General features: G+C 61.9%; 1 protein-coding gene and 1 pseudogene across 1 annotated transcript in view; both read left to right on the top strand.

Annotated features, from left to right (window-relative positions):
• RNF31 (ring finger protein 31) overlaps positions 1–17,187 on the top strand; it is a 27,816-nt gene extending 10,629 nt beyond the window's left edge. Inside the window, exons 11-21 of the mRNA XM_065653017.1 lie at positions 1,202–1,384; positions 2,592–2,807; positions 4,652–4,825; positions 5,328–5,426; positions 6,082–6,171; positions 6,948–7,062; positions 10,735–10,853; positions 12,390–12,503; positions 13,357–13,402; positions 15,065–15,161; positions 16,871–17,187. Coding sequence (XP_065509089.1) covers positions 1,202–1,384; positions 2,592–2,807; positions 4,652–4,825; positions 5,328–5,426; positions 6,082–6,171; positions 6,948–7,062; positions 10,735–10,853; positions 12,390–12,503; positions 13,357–13,402; positions 15,065–15,161; positions 16,871–17,090 — 1,473 coding nt within the window. The 3' untranslated portion in view covers positions 17,091–17,187. The remainder of the gene's footprint in view (positions 1–1,201; positions 1,385–2,591; positions 2,808–4,651; positions 4,826–5,327; positions 5,427–6,081; positions 6,172–6,947; positions 7,063–10,734; positions 10,854–12,389; positions 12,504–13,356; positions 13,403–15,064; positions 15,162–16,870) is intronic.
• On the top strand, positions 7,177–10,290 carry LOC135999522 (shematrin-like protein 1; annotated as a pseudogene).
• Positions 17,188–17,212: the final 25 nt, after the last annotated feature.

Below are 17,212 nucleotides of genomic sequence, written 5' to 3'. Positions count from 1 at the left end.
CTGGTTTATACTGGCCTATAGTGGTTCATATTGGTCCATACTGGTTCATACTGGTGTATACTGGTTTCCATCTCTGGGTTCTGGGGCGAGGTTCCCAGTCTCTTAAGTGGTCCGTATGGGTCTCTACTGGCCCATACTGGTTTATACTGGCCTATAGTGGTTCATATTGGTCCATACTGGTTCATACTGGTGTATACTGGTTTCCATCTCTGGGTTCTGGGGCGAGGTTCCCAGTCTCTTAAGTGGTCCGTATGGGTCTCTACTGGCCCATACTGGTTTATACTGGCCTATAGTGGTTCATATTGGTCCATACTGGTTCATACTGGTGTATACTGGTTTCCATCTCTGGGTTCTGGGGCGAGGTTCCCAGTCTCTTAAGTGGTCCGTATGGGTCTCTACTGGCCCATACTGGTTTATACTGGCCTATAGTGGTTCATATTGGTCCATACTGGTTCATACTGGTGTATACTGGTTTCCATCTCTGGGTTCTGGGGCGAGGTTCCCAGCCTCTTAAGTGGTCCGTATGGGTCTCTACTGGCCCATACTGGTTTATACTGGCCTATAGTGGTTCATATTGGTCCATACTGGTTCATACTGGTGTATACTGGTTTCCATCTCTGGGTTGTGGGGCGAGGTTCCCAGCCTCTTAACTGGTCCGTATGGGTCTATACTGGTCTATAGTGGTCCATACTGGTCTATAGTGGTCCATACTGGTTCATACTGGTCCATACTGGTTCATACTGGTCTATAGTGCTTCATATTGGTCCATACTGGTTCATATTGGTCCATACTGGTGTATCCTGGTTTCCATCATTGGGTTGTGGGGCGAGGTTCCCAGTCTCTTAACTGGTCCGTATGGGTCTCTACTGCTCTATAGTGGTCTATACTGGTCTATAGAGGTCCATACTGGTTCATACTGGTCTATACTGGTTCATACTGGTCTATAGTGCTTCATATTGGTCCATACTGGTGCATACTGGTTCATATTGGTCCGTACTGGTGTATACTGGTTTCCATCTCTGGGTTGTGGGGCGAGGTTCCCAGTCTCTTAGCTGGTCCGTATGGGTCCCTACTGGTCCATACTGGTCCCTACTGGTCCATACTGGTCCATACTGGTCCATACTGGTTTATAGTGGTCTGTAGGGGTGTGTCGAGGCCCGTACTGGCCCGTACTGGTCTGAACCGGTTTGCTGGGTTGCAGCTGGCCGCCCTGGCCGCCCTGGGCTTCCCGGAGGCGGGCGTGTCGGGCCCCGCCCTGCTCCAGAACGGCGGCGACCTGTGGGGGGCGCTGCGCGACCTGCAGCGGCGCAGGCTCCGCCCCCTCCTGCTCGGCCAATGGCGGCGCCCCGACCCGCCCCTCGACTTCCGGGGGCCGGACCTGCAGGTGCGGGGGGGGACTGGGGGCACTGGGAGGGACTGGGGGGACTGGGAGGGAACTGGGTGGGACTGGGAGGGACCGGGGGGGAATTGGGAGGGACTGGGAGGGACTGGGAGGCACTGGGAGGGAACTGGGAGGGACTGGGGGGGAATTGGGAGGGAACTGGGATGGACTGGGAGGGACTGGGGGGCACTGGGATGAACTGGGAGGGACTGGGGGGGAATTGGGACGGACTGGGGGGGACTGGGAGGCACTGGGAGGGACTGGGAGGGACCTGGGAGGGACCTGGGAGGGACTGGGAGGGAACTGGGAGGGACTGGGAGGGACTGGGGGGGAACTGGGGGGGACTGGGAGGGAACTGGGAGGGACTGGGAGGGACTGGGGGGGACTGGGAGGGAACTGGGAGGGAACTGGGGGGACTGGGAGGGAACTGGGAGGGAACTGGGAGGGAACTGGGGGGACTGGGAGGGAACTGGGAGGGAACTGGGAGGGACTGGGAGGGACTGGGAGGGGACTGGGAGGGACTGGGAGGGAACTGGGAGGGACTGGGAGGGAACTGGGAGGGAACTGGGAGGGACTGGGGGGGACTGGGGGGGAATTGGGATGAAGTGGGAGGGAACTGGGAGGGAACTGGGAAGGACTGGGAGGGACTGGGAGGGAACTGGGATGAACTGGGAGGGACTGGGAGGGAACTGGGATGGACTGGGAGGGACTGGGAGGGACTGGGGGGGACTGGGAGGGAACTGGGATGAACTGGGAGGGACTGGGGGGGACTGGGAGGGTCACTGGGAAGGAACTGGGATGAACTGGGAGGGACTGGGAGGGACTGGGAGTGACTGGGGGACGTTACTGATCCATACTGGTCCATACTGGTTTATACTGGTTTCGATGTCCAGGCCCTGGGCGGGTGGTTCCCAGTCTCTAACTGGTCTTTATAGACCCGTATTGGTCTATATTGACCCCTACTGGTCTGTACTGGTTTATACTGGTTCATACCAGTCTATACTGGTCCATACTGGTTTATACTGGTCTATACTGGTTTCTATTTCTACATGCGGGGCGGGGTGGTTCCCAGCCTCTAACTGGTCTATACTGACTCATACTGCTTTATACTGGTCCGTACTGCTTTATACTGGTCCGTACTGGTTTATGCTGGTCCGTACTGGTTTATACTGGTCCGTACTGGTTTATACTGGTCCGTACTGGTTCCCAGGCCACCATCCGCCGCGCCCTGGCCACGCTGGGCCTCCCCAGCTGGGGCCGCGCGCAGCTGCTGGTGTCGCTGGCGCGGGAGCTGCTGGAACTGGGCGAACTGGTGGAACTGGGCGAACTGGTGGAGGCCGTCGGGGGCTGCGGGGACCCCCGCGCCCTGAGGAGCCGCCTGCGCTGCCGCTGCCGCCTCTGCGGCTGGGACATGGCCCGCAAGCAGGTCCCGAGAGCCCCGAAATCGGGCAACTGTTATCGGTTTATTGGGGGTTTTTAGGGGGTTTGGGCGTTCATTGGCATTTTTTGGCACCTACGGGCTCCCCAGGGTCCTAAAACCCTCCCCTGGGAACCCCCAGGGTCCTAAAACCCTCCCCTGGGTCTCTCCAGGGTCCTAAAACCCTCCCTGGGAACCCCCAGGGTCCTAAAACCCTCCCCTGGGTCTCTCCAGGGTCCTAAAACCCTCCCCTGGGAACCCCCAGGGTCCTAAAACCCTCCCCGGGTCTCCCCCGGGTCCTAAAACCCTCCCCTGGGAACCCCCAGGGTCCTAAAACCCTCCCCTGGAACCCCCAGGGTCCTAAAACCCTCCCCTGGAACCCCCAGGGTCCTAAAACCCTCCCCTGGGAACCCCCAGGGTCCTAAAACCCTCCCCTGGGTCTCTCCAGGGTCCTAAAACCCTCCCTGGGAACCCCCAGGGTCCTAAAACCCTCCCCTGGAACCCCCAGGGTCCTAAAACCCTTCCTGGGATCCCCAGGGTCCTAAAATCCTCCCTGGGTCTCCCCAGGGTCCTAAAACCCTCCCCTGGGTCTCTCCAGGGTCCTAAAACCCTCCCCGGAACCCCCAGGGTCCTAAAACCTTCCCCTGGGAACCCCCAGGGTCCTAAAACCCTCCCCTGGGTCTCTCCAGGGTCCTAAAACCCTCCCTGGGAACCCCCAGGGTCCTAAAACCCTCCCCTGGGTCTCTCCAGGGTCCTAAAACCCTCCCCTGGGAACCCCCAGGGTCCTAAAACCCTCCCCGGGTCTCCCCCGGGTCCTAAAACCCTCCCCTGGGAACCCCCAGGGTCCTAAAACCCTCCCCTGGAACCCCCAGGGTCCTAAAACCCTCCCCTGGAACCCCCAGGGTCCTAAAACCCTCCCCTGGGAACCCCCAGGGTCCTAAAACCCTCCCCGGGTCTCCCCCGGGTCCTAAAACCCTCCCTGGGTCTCCCCAGGGTCCTAAAACCCTCCCCCGGGAACCCCCAGGGTCCTAAAACCCTCCCTGGGAACCCCCAGGGTCCTAAAACCCTCCCCGGGTCTCTCCAGGGTCCTAAACCCCTCTCAGAAACCCCCAGGGTCCTAAAACCCTCCTGGGATCCCCAGGGTCCTAAAACCCTCCCCAGGATCACTTAAAACTCCCCTTGGAACCCGCAGGGTCCTAAAATGCTCCCCGAGTGTCCCCAGGGTCCTAAAACCCTCCCTGGGGAATTTAAGTGGTCTACAAACGTCTTTAGAGATTTATCTATATATATATGCTTTTTCAGCTAAACACGTTTAGGGATGTATAGAGAGCTATACATGCTTATAAAGCTCTTTAGAGATCTATAAACGCCTATAGGCACCCACAAGAATCTATAACCGCTTACAGAAACCTATAAAACTTACGGACACCCACGAGAGCCTATGTAAGATCTGAGGCCCAAACCCAAGAGTTTTTGGGGCCCCCGGGGGATGTCAGATTTGGGGTTCAAAAGCCGATATTTTGGGGTCACCCCGGCGGGGTCCCGAACTCAACTTTTGGGTTACAAAGCCCAGATTTTCAAGGTCTTAAAACCCTCGCCTGGGTCTCCCCAGGGTCCTAAAACCCTCCCTGGGAACCCCCAGGGTCCTAAAACCCTCGCCTGGGTCTCCCCAGGGTCCTAAAACCCTCCCGGGTCTCCCCAGGGTCCTAAAACCCTTCCTGGGAACCCCCAGGGTCCTAAAACCCTCCCTGGGATCCCCAGTGACCCCCATAGGTGCCACTCTCCCCCCAACGCGGGGACACCGGTGCCCCCCAGCCCCCCCATGACCCCTGCCCTTTGACCCTTGACCCCAGGCGCAGTGGTTGACGGGCTGCGAGTGCCCCCTGTGCCCCGATTGCTTCCGGGGTCACTTCCAGGTCGGGGTGAAAGAAAAAGGGGTTCAGGACCTGGTGTGTCCCGCCTGCGGGAAACCCGATTTATCCGACGAAAACGCCCGAATCTGCTACTTTTCCACCTTGGACACCCAGGTACGGGGGGGTCTGGGGGTCGCTGGGGGTCCGGGGGGGTCACACGTGAAATTTGGGGCGAATCGGGGGGATTTTGGGGGAGTTACGGGCGTTTTGGGGGGTGGTCCCATGGTGCAGGACTTGGTGTGTCTGGCGTCTGGGAAACGCAAGTTTTTGATAAAATGACCCAAATGTGCCGCTTTTTGACCCATGTACGGGAGGGTCAGGGGGTCGCTGGGGGTCCGGGGGGGTCACCCGTGAAATTTGGGGCGAATCGGGCAGATTTTGGGGGAGTTACGGGGAGTTTTGGGGCTCCCGGGGTGGAGGACGTGGTGTGTTCGCCTCGTGGGGAACGCCAGGACTTGGTGCGTCCGCCATGCGCGAAACGCAATATTTTTGATAAAATGACCCAAATCTGCCGCTTTTTGACCCATGTACAGGGGGGTCGGGGGGTGGGGGAGGGTCCTGGGGGGCCCTCTATGGGGTTTCGGGGACCCCCTGACCCACATATTCTGCCCCACAGCTGCGGCAGGTCCTGGACCCCGCCACGTACCAGCTGTTCAGCCAGAAGCTGACGGAGCTGGAGCTGCAGCGGGACCCCCAGTTCCTCTGGTGCACCAAGGTATCTATGGGGCGATCTATGGGGCGATCTATGGGGCTGGGCGGGGCACTATGGGGCACTTGGGGGTCGCTATGGGGTACTTATGGGGCACTATGGGGCACTTGGGGGTCACTGTGGGGTACTTATGGGGCACTATGGGGCACTTGGGGGTCGCCGTGGGGTACTTATGGGGCACTATGGGGCACTTGGGGGTCGCTGTGGGGTACTTATGGGGCACTATGGGGCACTTAGGGGTCACTGTGGGGTACTTATGGGGCACTATAGGGCACTTAGGGGTCGCTGTGGGGTACTTATGGGGCACTATGGGGCACTTGGGGGTCGCCGTGGGGTACTTATGGGGCACTATGAGGCACTTGGGGGTCGCTGTGGGGTACTTATGGGGCACTATGGGGCACTTGGGGGTCGCTGTGGGGTACTTATGGGGCACTATGGGGCACTTGGGGGTCGCTGTGGGGTACTTATGGGGCACTATGGGGCACTTGGGGGTCGCTGTGGGGCACCGCGACGCCTCCACGAGGCCGAATCTATGGGACCAGGGGCGTCTCTGTGGGGCGCTGTGGGTCTCGGCGGGCCCGTGGGTCGCTGTGGGTCACGGGGGGGGGTTGTGGGGCTCGCTATGGGGCTGCCCCACATGTGCTCTCTCTCGCCCCCCAAGTGCTCGTTCGGGTTCATCTTCGAGGGCGATCGGGGCCCGGCCCAGTGTCCCCAGTGCCAGCAGCGCTTCTGCCCCCAGTGCCAGGAGACGGTGCGTCCGGGGTCTATGGGGCACTGTGGGGCGCTATGGGGCGCTATGGGGCGCTATGGGGGTCTATGGGGCACTATGGGGCTCTATGGGGCTCTATGGGGCGCTATGGGAGTCTATGGGGCGCTATGGGGCTCTACGGTCTCTATGCGGTTCTATGGGGTCTATGGTCTCTATGGGGCGCTATGGGGCTCTACGGTCTCTATGGGTCTCTATGGGTCTCTATGGGGCGCTATGGGGCTCTATGGGTCTCTATGGGGCGCTATGGGTCTCTATGGGTCTCTGTGGGTCTCTATGGGTCTCTATGGGGCTCTGTGGGTCTCTATGGGTCTCTATGGGTCCCTATGGTCCCTATGGTCTCTATGGGGCGCTATGGGTCTCTATGGGGCGCTATGGGTCCCTATGGGGCTCTATGGGTCCCCATTGGTCTCTATGGGTCTCTATGGGTCCCTATGGGGCTCTATGGGGCTCTATGGGGCGCTATGGGTCTCTATGGGGCTCTATGGGTCTCTATGGGTCCCTATGGGGCTCTATGGGTCCCCATTGGTCTCTATGGGTCTCTATGGGTCCCTATGGGTCCCTATGGGGCTCTATGGGGCTCTATGGGGCGCTATGGGTCTCTATGGGGCTCTATGGGCCCTACGGGTCCCTATGGGTCCCTGTGGGTCCCTGTGGGTCTCTGTGGGTCCCTATGGGTCCCTATGGGTCCCCATGTGTCCCCATCCGTCTGTCTTTGCCACTCACGTGTCCCCCCCCGACCTGTGGGGCTGCCCCCCAAGTGGCTGCCGCAGCACGACGCGCTGTCCTGCGCCGACTTCGGGCTGTGGCTCCGGCAGCGCGACCCCCAGGCGGCCGCCGTGGGGCTGGGGGCCTTCCTGCGCGACAACGGCATCGGTGGGTCCCGCCCCACGGAGCCCTGCCCCACGGAGCCGCGCCCCACGCGTCCCGCGCGCCTGCGGGGCGCTACGGGGACAACGGGGCTCTGTTGAGGTCTATGGGGTTCTATGGGGGGCCGTGGGGCTCTATGGGGCGCTGTGGGGTCTGTGGGGCTCTATGGGGCTCTATGGGCTCTATGGGGCGCTATGGGGCGCTACGGGGGCGATGGGGCTCTGTTGAGGTCTATGGGGCGCTGTGGGCTCTGTGGGGCTCTCTATGGGGCGCTATGGGGTCTGTGGGGCGCTATGGGGGGCTATGGGGCTCTATGGGGCTCTATGGGGTCTGTGGGGCTCTATGGGGGGCTATGGGGCTCTATGGGGTCTGTGGGGCTCTATGGGGGTCTATGGGGCTCTATGGGGTTGTATGGGGTCTATGGGGCTCTATGGGCTCTATGGGGCTCTGTGGGGTGCTATGGGGCAGCTATGGGGCGCTGTGGGTCCCCCTTGGGCTCTATGGGGCTCTATGGGTCTCTATGGGGGTCTATGGGGTTGTATGGGGTCTATGGGGCTCTATGGGGCTCTATGGGGCTCTATTGAGGTCTATGGGGCGCTAGGGGGCGCTATGGGGTCTGTGGGGCTCTATTGAGGTCTATGGGGCGCTATGGGGTGCTGTGGGGCTCTATGGTGCTCTGGGGGTCTGTGGGGCTCTATGGGGCGCTATGGCATCTATGGGGCTCTATGGGTCCCCATTGGGCTCTATGGGGCTCTATGGGGCTCTATGGGCTCTGTGGGGCGTTATGGGGCTCTATGGGGATCTATGGGCTCTATGGGGCGCTATGGGGCTCTATGGCGTCTATGGGGCTCTATGGGTCCCCATTGGGCTCTATGGGGCTCTGTGGGGCTCTATGGGGCTCTATGGGGCTCTATGGAGCTCTATGGGACTCTGTGGGCTCTATGGGGCTCTATGGGGCTCTTTGGGGCTCTATGGGCTCTATGGCGCTCTGTGGGGATCTATGGGCTCTATGGGCTCTATGGGGCTCTATGGGGTCTATGGGGATCTATGGGGATCCATGGGGGGCTATGGGGTCTATGGGGCGCTACGGGGACGATGGGGCTCTGTTGAGGTCTATGGGGCGCTATGGGCTCTGTGGGGCGCTATGGGGCTCTATGGGCTCTATGGGGCTCTGTGGGCGTCTATGGGGCTCTATGGGTCCCCATTGGGCTCTGTGGGGCTCTGTGGGGATCTATGGGGCTCTATGGGCTCTATGGGGTCTGTGGGGCTCTATGGGGTCTATGGGGTTGTATGGGCTCTATGGGGCTCTATGGGGATCTATGGGGCTCTATGGGGTCTATGGGGCTCTGTGGGGATCTATGGGGCTCTATGGGGTCTATGGGGCTCTATGGGGATCCATGGGGGGCTATGGGCTCTATGGGGCGCTACGGGGATGATGGGGCTCTGTTGAGGTCAATGGGGCGCTGTGGGCTCTGTGGGGCTCTATGGGGCGCTATGGGGTCTGTGGGGCGCTATGGGGCTCTATGGGGTCTGTGGGGCTCTATGGGGGGCTATGGGGCTCTATGGGGCTCTATGGGGTCTATGGGGATCTATGGGGCTCTGTGGGGTCTATGGGGCTCTATGGGTCCCCATTGGGCTTTATGGGGCTCTATGGGGCTCTATGGCATCTATGGGGCTCTATGGGTCCCCATTGGGCTCTATGGGGCTCTATGGGGCTCTATGGGGTTGTATGGGGTCTATGGGGCTCTGTGGGGCTCTGTGGGGCTCTATGGGGTTGTATGGGGTCTATGGGGCTCTATGGGCTCTATGGGGCTCTGTGGGGTGCTATGGAGCAGCTATGGGGCGCTGTGGGTCCCCCTTGGGCTCTATGGGGCTCTATGGGTCTCTATGGGGGTCTATGGGGTTGTATGGGCTCTATGGGGCTCTATGGGGCTCTATGGGGCTCTATGGGCTCTATGGGGTTCTATGGCGTCTATGGGGCTCTATGGGTCCCCATTGGGCTCTATGGGGTCTATGGGATCTATGGGGCTCTATGGGGGTCTATGGGTTCTATGGGGGCTCTATGGGGGCTCTATTGAGGTCTATGGGCTCTATGGGTTCTATGGGGCTCTATGGGGCTCTATGGGGCTCTATGGGGCTCTATGGGGTCTATGGGGCTCTATGGGGTTGTATGGGGACCTTCCACCCCAAGGAGGTGGGTCGGGGCGCTGTGGGGCAGCTATGGGTGCCCATTGGGCTCTATGGGGTCTATGGGGCTCTATGGGTCCCCATTGGGCTTTATGGGGCTCTATGGGGCTCTATGGCGTCTATGGGGCTCTATGGGTCCCCATTGGGCTCTATGGGGCTCTATGGGGTCTATGGGGCTCTATGGGGATCTATGGGGCTCTATGGGGTCTATGGGGCGCTACGGGGACGATGGGGCTCTATTGAGGTCTATGGGGCGCTATGGGTCCCCGTTGGGCTCTATGGGGTCTATGGGGTTTGTGGGGCTCTATGGGGCGCTATGGGGTCTATGGGGCGCTATGGGGTCTATGGGGCTCTATTGAGGTGTATGGGGCTCTATGGGGTCTGTGGGGCTCTATGGGGCTCTATGGGGATCTATGGGGCTCTATGGGGCGCTCTGGGGCTCTATGGGGCTCTATTGAGGTCTATGGGGCGCTATGGGGCACTGTGGGGCTCTATGGGGTGCTGTTGGGGTCTATGGGGCTCTATGGGTCCCCGTTGGGGTCTATGGGGTCTATGGGGTCTATGGGGTCTGTGGGGCTCTATGGGGGGCTATGGGGCTCTATGGGGCTCTATGGGGTCTGTGGGGCTCTATGGGGTCTGTGGGGCTCTATGGGGGGCTATGGGGCTCTATGGGGCTCTGTGGGGCTCTATGGGTCCCCATTGGGCTCTATGGGGCTCTATGGGGGTCTGTGGGGCTCTATGGGGCTCTATTGAGGTCTATGGGGCACTATGGGGTGCTGTGGGGCTCTATGGGGATCTATGGGGTGCTGTGGGGCACTATGGGGTCTGTGGGGCTCTATTGAGGTCTATGGGGCGCTATGGGGATCTATGGGGCTCTATGGGGATCTATGGGCTCTGTGGGGCGCTATGGGGGTCTATGGGGCTCTGTGGGGCTCTATGGGGTGCTATGGGAGTCTATGGGGTCTATGGGGCTCTATGAGGCTCTATGGGGGTCTGTGGGGGTCTGTGGGGTCTATAGGGCAGTATGGGTCTGTGGGGCTCTATTGAGGTCTATGGGGCGCTATGGGCTCTCTGGGGCTCTATGGGGATCTATGGGGCGCTGTGGGGCTCTATGGGGCGCTATGGGGTCTATGGGGCGCTATGGGGTCTATGGGGCGCTATGGGGTCTGTGGGGCTCTATTGAGGTCTATGGGGCGCTATGGGGATCTATGGGTGTCTCAGGGGTCTGTGGGGGTCTCTGGGGCTCTATGGAGTCTATGGGGCTCTATGGGGTCTATGGGGCTCAATTGAGGTCTATGGGGCTCTATGGGGTCTATGGGGCGCTATGGGTCCCTATGGGTTGCTACGGTCCCTATGAGTCTCTATGGGGCTATATGGGGCTCTCTGGGTCCCTATGGGTCCAGGATCTGGTCTATGGGTCCGGGGCCGTGTCCGTGGGTCCGGGGCCGTGTCCGTGGGTCCCAGCCCCACAGCCAGCTCCGTGCCCCACAGCGTGCCCGCGGTGCGGCTGCTGGTTCGCGCTGGCGCGGGGCGGCTGCCTGCACCTGCAGTGCTCGCGCTGCCGCCACCAGTTCTGCAGCGCCTGCCGGAGGACCTTCCACCCCAAGGAGGTGGGGCGGGGCGCTGGGGGGCGCTGTGGGGTGCTATGGGGCGCTGTGGGTCCCCCTTGGGCTCTGTGGGGCTCCATGGGGCTCTATGGGTCTCTATTGGGCTCTATGGGGCTCTATGGGTCCCCGTTGGGCTCTATGGGCTCTATGGGGCTCTATGGGCTCTATGGGGTCTATGGGGGTCTATGGGGCTCTATGGGGCTCTATGGGGGTCTATGGGGTTGTATGGGCTCTATGGGGCTCTATGGGGCTCTATGGGGCTCTATGGGGCTCTATGGGGCTCTATGGGCTCTATGGGGCTCTATGGGGCTCTATGGGGCTCTATGGGGTCTATGGGGCTCTATGGGGCTCTATGGGGCTCTATTGGGGTCTATGGGCTCTATGGGGCTCTATGGGGCACTATGGGGCTATGGGGGGCTATGGGGCTCTATGGGCTCTATGGGGCTCTATGGGGTTGTATGGGGACCTTCCACCCCAAGGAGGTGGGTCGGGGCGCTGTGGGGCAGCTATGGGTGCCCATTGGGCTCTATGGGGCTCTATGGGGCTCTATGGGGCTCTGTGGGGTCTATGGGGTCTATTGGGGTCTATGGGGATCTATGGGGTTGTATGGGGCTCTATGGGCTCTATGGGGTCTGTGGGGCTCTATGGGGATGTATGGGGGTCTGTGTGGGTCTGTGGGTCCCTATGGGTCTCTGTGGGTCTCTGGGGGGGTCTGTGGGTCACTGGGTCCCTATGGGTCTCTGTGGGTCTCTGTGGGTCTCTATGGGTCTCTATGGGTCCCTATGGGTCTCTATGGGTCCCTATGGGTCTCTATAGGTCAGCATGGGGTCCCTATGGGTCCCTATGGGTCTCTATGGGTCTCTGTGGGTCCCTATGGGTCCCTATGGGTCTCTATGGGTTCTGTGGGTCTCTATGGGTCTTGACGGGTCTCTATGGTTTCCTCTCTATGGTCTGTCTCTATGGTCTTTTTATGGTGTGTCTCTCCGGTCCCTCTCCATGGTCCCTCTCTATGGTCCCTCTCTATGGTCCCTCTCTATGGTCCCTCTCTATGGTCCCTCTCTATGGTCCGTCTCTCCGGTCCGTCTCTCCGGTCCGTCTCTCCGGTCCCTCTCTATGGTCCCTCTCTCTGGTCCCTCTCTCTGGTCCCTCTCTCTGGTCCCTCTCTATGGTCCCTCTCTATGGTCCCTCTCTCCGGTCCGTCTCTCCGGTCCCTCTCTATGGTCCCTCTCTATGGTCTGTCTCTATGGTCCCTTTCTATCGTCTGTCTGTATGGTGCCTCTCTATGGTCCCTCTCTATGGTCCCTCTCTATGGTCCCTCTCTATGGTCCGTCTCTCCGGTCCGTCCCTCCGGTCCATCTCTCCGGTCCCTCTCCATGGTCCGTCTGTCCGGTCTGTCCGTCTGGTCCGTCCGTCCGGTCCGTCCCTCCGGTCCGTCTGTCCGGTCCGTCCGTGCGGTCCATCTCTCCGGTCCGTCTCCATGGTCCGTCTGTCCGGTCCGTCTGTCCGGTCCGTCCGTGCGGTCCGTGTCGGTGGCGGCAGAGCTGCGCGGCGCCGCGCTGCCCCCTGCAGGGCTCCCTGCACGCCCACCACCCGCGCCACTGCCTGTTCTTCCTGCGCGACTGGGAGCCCCGGCGCCTGCAGCGCCTCCTGCAGGTCACTCACGGGGCGCCGTGGGGCGCTGTGGGGCACGGCGGGGTCGCTATGGGGCACTATGGGGTTCCCATGGGTCACTCATGGGGCGCCGTGGGGCGCTGTGGGGCACGGCGGGGTCGCTATGGGGCACTATGGGGTTCCTATGGGTCAGTTATGGGGCGCTGTGGGTCACTGTGGGGCACGGCGGGGTCGCTATGGGGCACTATGGGGTTCCTATGGGTCAGTTATGGGGCGCTATGGGTCACTGTGGGGCAGGACGGGGTCGCTATGGGGCGCTATGGGGTTCCTATGGTTCAGTTATGGGGCGCTATGGGTCACTGCGGGGCACGGCGGGGTCGCTATGGGTCAGTTATGGGGCGCTATGGGTCGCTGCGGGGCACGACGGGGTCGCTATGGGGCACTATGGGGTTCCTATGGGTCAGTTATGGGGCGCTATGGGTCCCTATGGGGCATGACGGGGTCGCTATGGGGTCCCTATGGGGTTCCTATGGGTCAGTTATGGGGCGCTGTGGGTCCCTATGGGTCCCTATGGGGCATGATGGGGTCGCTATGGGGTCCCTATGGGGTTCCTATGGGTCAGTTATGGGGCGCTGTGGGTCCCTATGGGTCCCTATGGGGCATGATGGGGTCGCTATGGGGTCCCTATGGGGTTCCTATGGGTCAGTTATGGGGCACTGTGGGTCCCTATGGGGTGCTATGGGGCATGATGGGGTCCCTATGGGTCTCTATGGGTCTCTATGGGTCCCTATGGGTCCCTATGGGTCTCTATGGGTGTCTATGGGTCCCTGTGTGTCCCTATGGGTCCCCATGGGTCCCTATGGGTCGCCGTGGGGCAGCGCTCACCCCCCCCCAGCAGGGCGACGTCCCGTTCGACTCAGCGCCTCCGCCCGGAGCCTCAGGTGAGACCCACACGTGTGGGGCCGGGCCTGGGGGTCCCCGCGTCCCTCCCTATGGGTCTGACCCCCGGATGTGTGGGGCTGGGGGAGGTCCCCATCCCTCCCTATGGGTCTGACCCCCGGATGTGTGGGGCTGGGGGGGTCCCCGTTCCTCCCTATGGGTCTGACCCCCGGATGTGTGGGGCTGGGGGAGGTCCCCATCCCTCCCTATGGGTCTGACCCCCGGATGTGTGGGGCCGGGGGGGTCCCCGTCCCTCCCTATGGGTCTGACCCCCGGATGTGTGGGGCTGGGGGGGTCCCTGTTCCTCCCTATGGGTCTGACCCCCGGATGTGTGGGGCTGGGGGGGTCCCCGTCGCTGTCTATGGGTCTGACCCCCGGATGTGTGGGGCTGGGGGGGTCCCCGTCCCTCCCTATGGGTCTGACCCCCGGATGTGTGGGGCTGGGGGGGTCCCTGTTCCTCCCTATGGGTCTGACCCCCGGATGTGTGGGGCTGGGGGGGTCCCCGTCGCTGTCTATGGGTCTGACCCCCGGATGTGTGGGGCTGGGGGGGTCCCCGTTCCTCCCTATGGGTCTGACCCCCGGACGTGTGGGGCTGGGGGGGTCCCCGTCGCTGTCTATGGGTCTGACCCCCGGACGTGTGGGGCTGGGGGGTCCCCGTCCCTCCCTATGGGTCTGACCCCCGGATGTGTGGGGCCGGGGGGGGTCCCCATTCCTCCCTATGGGTCTGACCCCTGGATGTGTGGGGCCGGGGGGGTCCCCGTCGCTGTCTATGGGTCTGACCCCCGGATGTGTGGGGCTGGGGGGGTCCCCATTCCTCCCTATGGGTCTGACCCCCGGATGTGTGGGGCCGGGGGATCCCCATTCCTCCCTATGGGTCTGACCCCCGGACGTGTGGGGCCGGGGGGGTCCCCGTCCCTCCCTATGGGTCTGACCCCCGGATGTGTGGGGCTGGGGGGGTCCCCGTCGCTGTCTATGGGTCTGACCCCCGGACGTGTGGGGCTGGGGGGGTCCCCGTCGCTGTCTATGGGTCTGACCCCCGGACGTGTGGGGCTGGGGGGGTCCCCGTCGCTGTCTATGGGTCTGACCCCCAGATCTGTGGGGCTGGGGGGGTCCCCATTCGTCCCTATGGGTCTGACCCCCGGATGTGTGGGGCCGGGGGGGTCCCCATCCCTGTCTATGGGTCTGACCCCCAGATCTGTGGGGCTGGGGGGGTCCCCGTCCCTCCCTATGGGTCTGACCCCCGGATGTGTGGGGCCGGGGGGGTCCCCGTCCCTCCCTATGGGTCTGACCCCCGGATGTGTGGGGCTGGGGGGGTCCCCGTCCCTCCCTATGGGTCTGACCCCCGGATGTGTGGGGCTGGGGGGGTCCCTGTCCCTCCCTATGGGTCTGACCCCCGGATGTGTGGGGCCAGGGGGGTCCCCATCCCTCCCTATGGGTCTGACCCCCGGACGTGTGGGGCTGGGGGTCCCCGTCCCTCCCTATGGGTCTGACCCCCGGATGTGTGGGGCCGGGGGGGTCCCCGTCGCTGTCTATGGGTCTGACCCCCGGATGTGTGGGGCTGGGGGGGTCCCCGTCGCTGTCTATGGGTCTGACCCCCGGATGTGTGGGGCCGGGGGGGTCCCCATCGCTGTCTATGGGTCTGACCCCCGGATGTGTGGGGCCAGGGAGCTGCGGGGTCACAGAGCAGAAGGAGACGCCGCAGGGGCTGCGCGACGCCCCCTGTGGCCGGGAGGTGGCGCCGGGACAGGCCGGGATGTGCAGGTGAAGGGGGCGCTATGGGGCAGTGTGGGGCGCTATGGGGCGGTGTGGGGCGCTATGGGGCGGTGTGGGGTGCTGTGGGGCAGCTGTGGGGTGCTGTGGGGCGCTGTGGGGTGCTGTGGGGTGCTATGGGGCGGTGTGGGGCGCTGTGGGGCAGCTGAGGGCTCTGGGTCTCTATGGGGTTGTATGTGGGTCTATGGGGCTCTATGGGGCTCTATGGGGTTGTATGGGGGTCTGTGGGTCTCTATGGGTCTCTATGGGTCTCTATGGGGCTCTATGGGGTTGTATGGGGGTCTGTGGGTCTCTATGGGGCTCTATGGGGCTCTATGGGGCTCTATGGGGTTGTATGGGGGTCTGTGGGTCTCTATGGGTCTCTATGGGTCTCTATGGGGCTCTATGGGGTTGTATGGGGGTCTGTGGGTCTCTATGGGGCTCTATGGGGCTCTATGGGGCTCTATGGGGTTGTATGGGGGTCTGTGGGTCTCTATGGGGCTCTATGGGGCTCTATGGGGTTTTATGGGGGTCTGTGGGTCTCTATGGGTCTCTATGGGGCTCTATGGGGTTGTATGGGGGTCTGTGGGTCCGCATTGGTCTCTATGGGTCCCATTGGTTTCTATGGGTCCCTATGGGTCTATCTATGGGTCTGTGAGTCTCTATGGGTCTCTATGGGTCCCTATGGGTCTCTATGGGTCTATCTATGGGTCCCTATGGGTCCCTATGGGTCTGTGGGTGTATCTATGGGTCCCTATGGGTGTATCTATGGGTCTGTGAGTGTATCTATGGGTCTGTGGGTGTATCTATGGGTCTGTGGGTGTATCTATGGGTCCCTATGGGTGTATCTATGGGTCTGTGGGTGTATCTATGGGTCCCCGTGGGTCTCTATGGGTCCCCATGGGTCTCTATGGGTCCCCATGGGTCTGTGGGTGTATCTATGGGTCCCTATGGGTCTGTGGGTGTATCTATGGGTCCCTATGGGTCTGTGGGTCTATCTATGGGTCTCTATGGGTCTGTGGGTCTATCTATGGGTCTCTATGGGTCTGTGGGTCTATCTATGGGTCTCTATGGGTCTGTGGGTCTATCTATGGGTCCCCATGGGTCTGTGGGTCTATCTATGGGTCCCTATGGGTCTGTGGGTCTGTCTATGGGTCTCTATGGGTCCCCATGGGTCTCTATGGGTCCCCATGGGTCTGTGGGTGTATCTATGGGTCTCTATGGGTCTGTGGGTGTATCTATGGGTCCCCATGGGTCTATCTATGGGTCCCTATGGGTCCCCATGGGTCTGTGGGTGTATCTATGGGTCCCCCTGGGTGTATCTATGGGTCCCTATGGGTCCCTATGGGTCTGTGGGTGTATCTATGGGTCCCTGTGGGTGTATCTATGGGTCCCTATGGCTCCCTATGGGTCCCTATGGGTCCCCATGGGTCTGTGGGTCTATCTATGGGTGTATCTCTGGGTCCCTATGGGTCTCTATGGGTCCCTATGGGTCTCTATGGGTCCCCATGGGTCTGTGGGTCTATCTATGGGTCCCCATGGGTGTATCTCTGGGTCCCTGTGGGTGTATCTCTGGGTCCCTATGGGTCTGTGGGTCCCCATGGGTGTATCTATGGGTCTGTGGGTGTATCTCTGGGTCCCTATGGGTCTGTGGGTCCCCATGGGTGTATCTATGGGTCTGTGGGTGTATCTCTGGGTCTCTATGGGTCTGTGGCCCGCAGGCCGCACTACACCGAGTACCTGTGCGGCCTGGTGTGGGCCCGGGCGCTGGACCCCGCCCCCCTGTACACGTGGCCGGAAGTGCTGGCGGCCGCCGAGCGCCACCTGCCGGCGGGGCGGCCGCCGCGGGCGCCCGGCGAGAGCGACGCTCAGTACGGGCAGCGCCTCAGGCAGCTCCTGCAGGACGAGGACCCCGTCGAGCCACGCCCCTCGGAGGGCTAGCCACGCCCCCCCCGCGCCCTCCCATTGGCCGCCGCCCACACCCAAGCGGCGCCCCGCCCCTTTTCCACTTGTCAATAAAGCCTTATGTGGAGGGCGACTTCGACTCTGATTGGCCCGCCCGC

The sequence above is a fragment of the Caloenas nicobarica genome, chromosome 28 (genome assembly GCF_036013445.1).
Source record: "Caloenas nicobarica isolate bCalNic1 chromosome 28, bCalNic1.hap1, whole genome shotgun sequence".
Taxonomy (NCBI): Eukaryota; Metazoa; Chordata; class Aves; order Columbiformes; family Columbidae; genus Caloenas; species Caloenas nicobarica.
Note: the sequence above shows the minus strand (reverse complement) of the source record. Positions and strands in the feature narration are given on the sequence as shown.